We start from the raw sequence: 12069 nt of genomic DNA, 5'->3' as shown, positions 1-12069 counted from the left end.
TCAGTTTGAGGCCTCCAATTTCACACCTCTCTCCTCACTGGCTTTACTCCATACTGATGAGTGATACTTTGGAGAGGGCACTCACTTTTTGTAATTATTTTTCTAACACTTAAACACGTTAGAGCACTGAAAATATACAAAAGAATTTATTTCCTATATTGTGGTAACAAAGATGATATTCACATTACTTACCCTGCTGACTTCCTTAGGAGATGATTCATCTGGGGGATGGAGAAGGAAGGGAGAAAAAAATACAATTAGAAAGTCTGAGTAGTTTCTGAAATACAGAACATGTCATTCACGCTCAATAAACTAGAAGGCTATTTGCAATGCCTCCGCTTGTGAAATCTAGGAATTTGGTTTTAAAACTCTGTAAAATAAAAGTTAAACAATAAGTTTAGAGTAGATGTATGTATTAATTTTGGAGGGAAATAAAATAACACAACAGTTTGCCAGTCATTTTCAAGATTATCTTTTTAGAGATTCTAAAATGGTACTGCCTGCAAATATGGCTACACTGTGGTTTATCAAATACACCTAGAAAAGGGTTTGTAATATTTGCAATATTCTAAATGACACAACCCACATGAATATCTCAAATGGTCATTGACACTTGTGCTGTGAGGGTTATTTCCAGCATTTCTAATTTGCTGAAATAAGACATGTGCCTGCATGGCACCCTGGTTAAGGCATGAAACACACCTATTAAGAGTGCTGCTTTGTACCATGGATCCCAGGAGTTGGCGAGGGTGTTTGTACCAGCATGTCAGCATTCTTTACTAGTAAAATCACACTCATGGACTGACCTGGTCTAGTTGAGGCCCTCTGAAGGGCTCTCCCCACGAATCTGGCTACAGGGCAAGAATATGCCTGTGTCCACCAGCAGGGTATAAGACACAAACTGTCCAAGACTCCACTTTAGGTCCACTGGTTAAGAGTATCCCATGCCTGGTAACCGGTTCTGACCCAGAGAAAAGGTGTTGATATGGCCCTTCCAGAGGAAGGGTGACTGGAGCTGGGCCTCTCCAGACCGCTCACAGGGAGGCAGCCTTCAATTTCATGCTGTTGCTATCTTGTGTCTTGTTTAGCAACCAAACCCTCTCTAACTACCACCAGCAGCACACACTTAACACACCAGATTTCTAACGTATTCTACATTACCAAAAAGCACAGCCTAACCTATCTTAACACTGACAAAGTTCACAAGTCCAGAGAGGGCTGTGATGCTTCTTTCTCCTTCAATATTCTTATTAACTAAACCACGAGTCCTGTTGTTTCCTCTTTTTTCTTATCTTTCTCAGATTTACTGCTTACCATCCATTTCCACAAATAACATTAAGTCTAGTTCCAAATCACCTATCAACCAGTAACCTCTAAGCTGATCCCTGAATCCAATATCTGCCCTGGCAATCATGCCTACACACACACACACACACACACACACACACACACACACACTCACTCACCCACCCAATTTATCTTTCAAAAATACCCCATCTATCATGCCCCTTGGATTCTTCATAATTTAAAGTAAATTACACTTCAAAAATTGCTGCATGTTGCCTTTACCTGGGAACCTTTTCAAAATTAGCAAGCTTGGGACTATCAGATAGTAAGCGTTCAATAAGCAGTTCCTATTTTTTTGTATTACTGTATTAATACATACTTGCTTATATATTTTTCTTATAATTGTTCCATAATGGTTTGAGCATTGCGTCTGATTTCCCTAAGAATGTAACCATGTTATAGGAAAAACATTTATTTTACCTTATACACTGAAGTCATATCATAGAAACATTTTCATTTATTCTTTAACTCCTAACCTCTTATTCTTTTCTAAACCTCTCTGAAGATGAGACTTTTCGATTTAATCATCACAACAAATTTATTAACAGATTATAAAGCTGTAGAGGCATATATGTTTTTAACTATTTTTAATTTTTATCTAAGACATTCAATGAACAGGGTTGAAAATTCAAGGTTGATTAAAACATGCAAAGGAAAGCAGCAGCTGTGTGAACAAGTTTACTGTGGGACTGAATGGAGTTTTCGAGCTGTGACCCTTTGGCACCTTCCAGTCTCCAGTCATCAGTACGATCTGAAAGTTAGTTCAAAGGAAGAAGAGTTCGAATGTCCAGACATCTGTACATAAATGTCCCCTTTGCTTTTTCCTGTAGTTTTGCTTAGTGCTTCTCAAACTTGAGTGTGCATAAGAAACTCTACTGATATGTATTTATAAAAACCAATTTTTTTCTTGCTTTATGGACAAAGTTTTTGAAAGAAAAATGCTACCTATAACTTATTTCTGGATTTTTCACCTTATGTACAGATTTAGAAATATATCATCTATCTCTTCCTCCAACTTAGAAGCCAAACAATTTTTGTTAAATGAATGTCAAGTCCATTACATTTAGAGAACATGGTCTTTTAGCTGAGGAAATTAATGGGTCCAGTGAATTTGTTAGGATAAGGGAGGCTTCCTTCCTATTTCCTATACTTGGAATTTTCATTTTGTTGAACTCTCTTGCCCTAGGCAAGTTTCAGCATGTTGCAGACAATCCATTCACTTTCTCACCCACAATGGAGAGGACAGGATGACCGAATAGCAGAGGAGGCACAGCTAGTGGCTCAGAGCGTGCACTGTGGTCAGAAGCCCACATGGCCAGTCACTTGCTGTCTTACTTTTTGGCAAGGTGTCTGACTTCTTTTGCCACCTTATAAGCCTGAAGTTAGACAACATCCTATCAATATAATTTGATACTGAAAAATAATTTTTTCCACAAAAACATTTTCAATGTAAGGTTAAGAGACCACAACTCAGAATGACTCCTAAGAACCCACAACTCTGGAACGTCTCTGTACACTTCCAACATGTACTCCCAGCTAAACTGTCTGAGTGGCATTTCACATGGTTCAGGAATGAAGCTCACTTAAAAATGAAGGGACAGGCAATCATGGAAAAGAAGGAAATTTCCATGGATGGCAGATTTTGAGTCCTTCATGAGCATCATATTAGCAACAAAAATGTTAGCAACAGCAGACACTAATTTTTATGTGGCATTAGGGTTCTGTACACATTTGTTTATTCAAGAAATGTGTACTATGGATCCATTATGTGCCAGGCATTTATCCCTGTTCTCAAGGAGCTTAAATTCTAGTGGGAAGAATAAACAAGAAAAAATTTTAAATAATTTCAGAAAGGGAATATTGATGCTTGTTAAAGAGAAAAAAATTTTTTTAAAAAGAAACTGTCTTCAATGTAAACATCATTTTAATAATTTTTTAAAGCCTTAGGAAGAATAGCTCATGCAACAAAAAACCCCCTGGAGGATTTCTTAGTAAGTACACCTTTCAGCAAGTACTTAATTTTGAATATTTTATAAATCCTTATATCTGTGCACATATTTCTACGTTGTTTTTTGTGATCAATTTTGATATTTCTTATATGAAATGGGATTTCAGGAATGAATCCAAATTTATAAGTAGAACTTAAAGGAATTTACGTTATGATGACTGACTTAAAGTTCTGTGTCTGCTTCTAATATTCGTCTTTACTCTGGTGTTTAGCTTTGAAGTAAGAGCTCCAGAAATACAGAGTAGACAAAAATTCCATTAAAACTCATATTCTTTAGAATCAATAAGAAATTATTAAATTTTCTTACTATTTGAGCCATAAAAACTATACGCAAAAGTGAATATCATTAAAGAAAAACAAAATATTATAAAGAAAAATAACAAATAGAACAAAATAAGTTTAATAAATTATTATAGATTTTAAAAAGATCCATTTAAAACCAAGCATTAAAGAGTTTTGATTGATTCTTATGATCCTTAAGTATTTTTATTCTTTGTTGATCTTTTAAAATCTTCCTACTAAAAAAGAATATTTTTTTACAATAAAGAAAACAGATGCAACATAATCCAAGACTGCAGCTGCTAAAAATGATGATGAATGTTTATGTTTATTTATTGACATGAAAAATTGTCCATGATTTGGTTAAGTTAAAATATATGTATATGTATTTAATCTATAAGTGTATGTAAACACATACACATTTTATAAATTATATACATAGACACACAAATTAGTTTCAATTACAAATTATTCTCTCTTCAGTATATCATGTTACAAGTCTGAAATGAAAGCAATTATGGTCGTGTATAATTTATACATGTATAAATGTGTGTTAATGTTGTTAAAAAGAAAACTTTTTAGATTGATTATCATTTCCTTTAAGTACAATATACAGTTATTTTGACTAAATCTTCCACGGTTAAGTTCTCGGCTTTCAGTGCTCACCCTGTAGTATAAGAAAAGAAGTCTAAGAAGTCACGCATTGATACTATGTATCCAGAGAGGAGAAACAGTGACTAGAAGATAGAGAACTTGCGATCATTGCAAAGATGTCACTGCACCTCAGTCCTTCAAGATTATCCATCTCACTTTGCCTTGCAGTCTCTGCAGATAATGTAAATGGAGCATACTTGTCTTCTCCTTGTGGGAAATACGTATTTCCCATGAAAATTAATAAACCAGCCACCTTTTACATACACTTCCATCACTCAGGAGCTGGTGTGGCTCCATTCAGCCTCCTCCAGCCATTTCTGGCACAGCTATGGAGCTTGTCTAAAGACAGCTATGTGTCTTCTAACAATGCAATCTTAACGACTCAATCCACAAATATCTATCAGATGTCTAATATGTGCCAGATACTGAATAAATGTCTCAGTTGGCCCAATCATACCAAAGGGGAGGACTTAAATTCCATGGCTTTGAGAGAAAACAAAAAGGCAGCCTTTGGCCCTAGCTGGTGGCAGGAGCCACCTTGTAGTCATGAGAGGAGTCAATCCCCAACAATAACCCAGCAAGGGCAACAGAGGAGAAGGGGAGGCGGGCACAGAGCATTGGGCAGAAGGAGAGGGCAGCTGGGGGAGAGGAAAGAGAGAAAAGCTGGATCTCTGGAGACATTTCTAACCAATTTAATCAGCCAACCTTGAAGACTGACTTACTAAAGCCTTCTTCATATGTGAGACAGTTTATTTCCCTATTGATTAAGCCAATTTTACCAGGTGAAACAGAAAGCCCTCAAAAGGAAATGAGGAAAGGAAATGAAGGAAATTTAATAAAATGTTAATAGGATATTACTTTTATATCATTAAATCAATACACGATTATTTAAAATAAAATCTTCAGAAAGCTCTCCAATTCCTACCAAAAATAAACTAATCCCTTTGCTTAGGATTCAAGTCCTCACAATTTGGTTCTATTTTTCCAACTGGAATCTGTAACAACAGGACTCAACTGGTCTTACTAGAGCCCCAAATATGCTTTGCTCTCTGTTAACTCAAAATCTTCATACCTTCCAACAACAAGTATTTTTTGAGCACCTACTCAATAACTAAGTTCCTGGCACTATTCTCGGTGCCTACAATATATCTGAGAACAAAAAAAGACAGTAATCCCTGTCCTCCTGAAGCTTTATTCTAAAGGCAGGAGATGGTCCATAAACATGATAAATAACTAAATTATACAGCAAGCTGGAAGTGGTAACACAGTAGACCAGGTTAAGAAGGATCAGAAAGCAAGGGGGGAGTGGCTGGGGGCAGGCTGCAGATGAAAGTGTGGTTAGAGAAGACCTCCTCCAGGGGGCGGACTACAAAAACAGCTACCTAAGGGAAAAGCTTTCCAGGCAGAGGGATCGGCCTGAGCAAAGATGCTGAGACGTGAGTGTGCCTGCTGTTTCCTCAAAGTTGATTCCTCCCTCTTCCCACACACTGAAGTCTTTCAAGACTCAGCTCAATTTGTATTTTGTCTCTGAGGCCCTCTCAAAAGCACACAGGCCCACTATATGTCTTCCCTCAGAATTTTTACACACTCCTTTCCTGTGAGGAGAGCAGAGTGCTACACTAAAAAAGAAGATAGGCTTAGAGTCCAAAGAGATCTGTTTGCAACTCTCAGCTTCACTTACAAACCATACATGGGCTCCTTGACCTTCCAAACTTGGTAATCTCATATTTATAAAATGAGGTCACTTCAGAAGGTGCTAGGATCAGGTGAGATAATGTATATGAAGTTTTTGCACAGAACGGGCTCTCAATAAATTGCACTTTTCTTTCTCCGCATTCAACCTGGCATTGACTATTCTGCTTTGTGTGGATAACTATATACATATGAATGACTTAACTTCTTCACTGAACACAAATTCTAGGAGACAAGAGACCACACCTAATATTTCTTTTACATTACGGGGGGAGGAGGCATTTCAAAAAATGATTCTTAAATGATTAAGATATAATGATTCTTTTGCATACAGACAGCAACATTGTGGTAAAACGCTAGGAGATTGTTACTTTTGCCAATGGTTTAAAATCTCGTGGCCTAACTATTAAACATAGTGCTCAAATCACTTCACTTTTGTTATCCTTCTTACTTCAATTTTCTAACGCTAAAAAACAGGAATTGATGGAAGAATATGAGCCATGTAATCAAGACCTGAAATACCAGATTAATTGATTTTTGCCAATAAACCCTCTATTTTGCAGTTACTGATGAGGAAACATGAAATAATTACAAATCACTAAATAATTGGAAAGTATAAAGAACTATATACTTATTGTAGTCTTGGTCAAAAAGGGGTGGGGGGAGGAAATAATAAGTTTACAAGCTATATCACAAAACAGGAGAAATTATTTTTTTTTCCCCTGAAGGACTGTAATGATTTTCAGTAACTTACAGAATCACATTTTCTAGCACACCCCAGCATAGTCTATTCTTTGCATTTATTTCTATATAAACAGAAGGAGACCATTCCTAGTGAGAGTTAGTCCATGAAGCTTTCCAATTCTATAAATGAAAAGTGATGGCTTAAAAAGGCATTGTGTGAATTGCAGGCGGTCTTCTATATATAATGTAATAACTTACAAAGTACCTTCCTTATATATATATATATATATATATATATATATATATATATATATATATATGAAAGTTATCATTAAACAATCATTAGGTATCATTAAACAAACACTTAATATGCTTCTCTCCATTTCTATATATTGCGTTATAGAACTTAGCTATCTCTAAATGTCCTGGAGCTGTATGCATTCCGTGTCTTTGAACTCTGCTTTGGTGTCAGGTTCGTGAGCAACTGTAACTCACTGTAAGTTTCACCATTAGCAACCTGAGCAACATCTCTCCCAGAGGCGAATGGCAGAGCTGATCCTAGCTTCTCAATTGATAGCATGTGAGCTGTTGAAATAGAGAAGCAATTCTATCATTCTGACAGAAGAAACCAAAGTAATTAAATGTAAACTCTGTTAACATTTGGAGAATTATTCACCTTTTAACATGGGAAGTTCTATATTCAATAATGTCTTCCAAAATTCATAGTTTCAAGTAACTATTTAGAAACAGCTAAGGAACTTAAAAATTTATTATAATAGATAGATAAATAGATAAAAATTATAAATAAAAATTATGGAGGCTTCCTAAAACTCTTACAATATTTTGTGCCTTTTAAAAAATATCTTTATAATGATGCTTCAATATTGAGGATGTGGGGATATGAGAAATCCAAAGCTTTCCTATCATATTTATAAAAATAATCAACAGAAAAGGGCTTAGCATCAAAGTCTACATGGTCTAAGAGTTTTCTGAGGATGGGGAAAAAATCCCAGAATGTATTGATCACCTCTACATTTCCCAAATTCTCTGGAGCATACAAGATTCCATGAAATTTGGACATCACACACCGCTATGTCAACAGAGATCTTTTTTTCCTTTTAACATCTTTATTAGAGTATAATTGCTTTACAATGGTGTGTTAGTTTCTGCTGTATAACAAAGTGAATCAGCTATACATATACATATATCCCCATATCCCCTCCCTCTTGCATCTCCCTCCCGCGTGCACTATCCCACCACTCTCGGGGGTCACAAAGCACCGAGCTGATCTCCCTGTGCTATGCGGCTGCTTCCCACTAGCTATCTATTTTACGTTTGGTAGTGTACATATGTCCATGCCACTCTCTCGCTTTGTCACAGCTTACCCTTCCCCCTCCCCATATCCTCAAGTCCATTCTCTAGTAGGTCTGTGTCTTTATTCCTGTCTTACCCCTAGGTTCTTCATGACATTTTTTTTCTTAAATTCCATATATATGTGTTAGCATACGGTATTTGTCTTTCTCTTCTGACTTACTTCACTCTGTATGACAGACTCTAGGTCCATCCACCTCATTACAAAATAGCTCAATTTCATTTCTTTTTATGGCTGAGTAATATTCCATTGTATATATGTGCCATATATTTCCTATTTCTTCCTGGTTCAGTCTCGGAATGTTGTGCTTTTCTAAGAATTTGTCCATTTCTTCCAGGTTGTCAATTTTATTGGCACATAGTTTCTTGTAGTAATGCCTCATGATCCTTTGTATTTCTGCAGGGTCAGTTGTTACTTCTCCATTTTCATTTCTAATTCTATTGATTTGAGTCTTCTCCTTTTTTCTCTTGATGAATCTGGCTAATGGTTTATCAATTTTGTTTATCTTCTCAAAGAACTAGCTTTTAGTTTTATTGATCTTTGCTATCTTTTTCTTCATTTCTTTTTTCATTTATTTCTATCTGATCTTCATGATTTCTTCCCTTCAGCTAACCTTGGGGTATTTTTGCTCTTCTTTCACTAATTGCTTTAGGTGTAATGTTAGGTTGTTTATTTGAGATTTTTCTTGTTTCTTGAGGTAGGATTGCATTGCTATAATCTTCCTTCTTAGAACGGCATTTTTGCATCCCATAGGTTTTGGGTCATCGCGTTTTCATTGTCATTTGTTTCTAGGTAGTTTTTTGATTTCCTCTTTGACATCTTCAGTGATCTCTTGGTCATTTAGTAGTGAATTGTTTAGCCTCCATGTGTTTGTATTTCTTACAGATTTTTTTCCTGTAATTGATATCTAGTCTCATAGTGTTGTGGTTGGAAAAGATACTTGATACAATTTCAATTTTTCTAAATTTACCAAGGCTTGATTTGTGACACAAGGTATGATCTATCCTGGAGAATGTTCCAGGGGCATTTGAGAAGAAAGTGTATTCTGTTGTTTTTGGCTGGAATGTCCTATAAATATCAATTAAGTCCATCTTGTTTAACGTGTTGTTTACAGCTTGTGTTTATTTATTTTCATTTTGGACAATCTGTTCATTGGTGAAAGTGGGGTGTTAACGTCCCCTACTATGATTTTGTTACTGTCGATTTCCCCTTTTATGGCTGTTAGCATTTGCCTCATATCTTGAGGTGCTCCTATGTTGGGTGCATAAATATTTACAATTGTTATATCTTCTTCTTAGATTGATCCCTTGATCATTATGTAGTGTTCTTCTCTGTCTCTTGTAATACTCTTTATTTTAAAGTCTTTTTTGTCTGATATGAGAATTGCTACTACAGCTTTCTTTTGATTTCTATTTGCATGGAATATCTTTTTCCATCCCCTCACTTTCAGTCTGTGTGTGTCCCTAGGTCTGAAGTGGGTCTTGTAGACAGCATATATACAGGTCTTGTTTTTGTATCCATTCAGCCAGTCTATGTCTTTTGGTTGGAGCATTTAATCCATTTACATTTAAGGTAGTAATCAATATGTGTGTTCCTATTACCATTTTCTTAATTGTTTGGGGTTTGTTATGTAGTTTTTTTCCTTCTCTTGTGTTTCCTGCCTAGGGAAGTTCCTTTAGCATTTGTTGTAGAGCTGGTTTGGTGGTCCTGAATTCTCTTAGCTTTTGCTTGACTCTAAAGCTTTTGATTTCTCTGTTGAATCTGAATGAAATCCTTGCTGGGTAGAGTAATCTTGCTTGTAGGTTTTTCCCTTTCATCACTTTAAATATTTCCTGTCAATCCCTTCTGGCTTGCAGAGTTTCTGCTGAAAGATCAGCTGTTAACCTTACGGGGATTGCCTTGTATGTTATTTGTTGCTTTTCCCTTGCTGCTTTTAATACTTTTTCTTTGTATTTAATTTTTGATAGTTTGATTAATATGTGTCTTGGTGTGTTTCTCCTTGGATTTATCCTGTATGGGGCTCTCTGTGCTTCCTGGACTTGATTGACTATTTCTTTCCCATGTTAGGGAAGTTTTCATCTATAATCTCTTCAAATATTTTCTCAGTCCCTTTATTTTTCTCCTCTTCTTCTGGGATCCCTATAATTGGAATGTTGGTGAGTTTAATGTTGTCCCAGAGGTCTCTGAGACTGTCCTCAATTCTTTTCATTCTTTTTTCTTTATTCTGTTCTGTGGTACTTATTTCCACTATTTTATCTTCCAGGTCACTTATCCGTTCTTCTGCCTCAGTTATTCTGCTACTGATTCCTTCCAGAGAATATTTAATTTCATTCATTGTGTTGTTCATCATTATTTGTTTGTTCTTTAGTTCTTCTGAGTCCCTGTTAAACGTTTCTTGTATTTTCTCCTTTCTATTTCCAAGATTTTGGATCATATTTACTATGAGTACTCTGAATTCTTTTTCAGGTAGACTGCCTATTTTCTCTTCATTTGTTTGGTCTGGTGGGTTTTTACCTTGCTCCTTCATCTGCTGTGTGTTTCTCTGTCTTCTCATTTGCTTAACTTACTGTGTTTGGGGTCTCCTTTTCGCAGGCTGCTCATTCATAGTTCCCGTTGTTTTTGGCATCTACTCCCAGTGGCTAAGATTGGTTCAGTGCGATGTGTAGGCTTCCTGGTGGAGGGGACTAGTGCCTGTGTTCTGGTGGATGAAGCTGGATCATGTCTTTCTGGTGGGCAAGACCGCGTCTGGTGGTGTGTTTTGGGGTGTCTATGAACTTATTATGATTTTAGGCAGCCTCTCTGCTAACAGGTGGGGTTGTGTTCCTGTCTTGCTAGTTGTTTGGCATAGGGTGTCCAGCACTGTAGCTTGCTGGTCATTGAGTGGAGCTGGGTCTTAGTGTTGAGATGGAGATCCTTGGGAGAGCTCTGGCCCATTGATATTACATGGGACCGGGAGGTCTCTGGTGGTCCAATGTCCTGAACTCGGCTCTCCCGCCTCAGAGGTTCAGGCCTGACACCAAGCTGGAGCAATGAAATCCTGTCAGCAACACGGCTGCTAGTGCTGGAGGGTCTCCTGTAGAGTCGGGGGTGGCTGTGTCTCACCATGGGGACAAGGACACTGGTAGCAGAAGTTCTGGGAAGTACTCCTTGGCGTGAGCCCTCCCAGAGTCTGCCATTAACCCCACTGAAGAGCCTCTAGCCAGAGATCTTAACTGATAGGAAAATAGGAGAAGATCCTGGGACGAAATAGATGATAAAGATTAAGATCTCAGAAAAAGGTTTCAATTTTACTGACTCAATCATATCATTTTGAATTGTAATAACATTAATAATGAAAAATAAAATAAATTGGAAAATGTGATACAAAAGTATTTAGTTCTGTGCAAATCTTTTACTTTACTTTTGATTGAAGATGTTTTTGTTACTATTGTCTGTTATAGCCTAATTACTGCTAACTTAATCTGTACATCTTGGAAGTTCTACTCTAAACCTGTTCAGGGGAAAAATTAAAGTAGGGGCTTTATTATTTTTCTCTGAAGTTACTTCATCTTCACTCTATTTATTCTGCAGTATATTTCAAGTGTGCGATAGATAAAGTTTAGAACACTGGCTCTCTTTTTTGTTTATGTGACACTGAAAATGGTAAAACTTTTAAAGAGTCTCATTTTGCTAAAAACAAACAAACAAACAAAACATCTGCAGAAAGCTGACATTTGTGAGCAGTTCTCTTTCTGCTTCAGACCAGCTGACAGGCCAAGAAGGGAAACACCCTCAGGGACAGAGTCTGCTCAGGCCAGTGGGAGCAAAGGGGTCTTAGCAGGGGAGTGGGCAGCTGAACCATGGGGGTGAGGATGGCCCTACACAAAGCAGAGCTCTGTCTGAAAATTGCTTATTCTTTAGGAATATGTACGTTTATATTGGACATCCATTTTATTTATTATTGATACCAACCAAAGGAATAAAACAAAGAAACCAGGCAAATACTTCATGTTTTTGAGACACTAACAAAAAAATACTAGAACTGAACAAAGAA

At 36.8% G+C, this 12069-nt stretch overlaps 1 protein-coding gene across 1 annotated transcript in view; it reads right to left on the bottom strand.

Annotated features, from left to right (window-relative positions):
* PDE10A (phosphodiesterase 10A) overlaps positions 1-12069 on the bottom strand; it is a 305607-nt gene that overhangs the window by 120222 nt on the left and 173316 nt on the right. Inside the window, 1 exon segment of the mRNA XM_082634372.1 lies at positions 193-221. Within this exon segment, the coding sequence (XP_082490498.1) occupies positions 193-221 (29 nt within the window).

The sequence above is a fragment of the Mesoplodon mirus genome, assembly GCF_964341445.2.
Source record: "Mesoplodon mirus genome assembly, chromosome: 10".
NCBI classification, from domain to species: Eukaryota; Metazoa; Chordata; class Mammalia; order Artiodactyla; family Ziphiidae; genus Mesoplodon; species Mesoplodon mirus.
The sequence above is the reverse complement of the archived record's forward strand: the minus strand, read 5'-3'. Positions and strand labels throughout refer to the sequence as shown.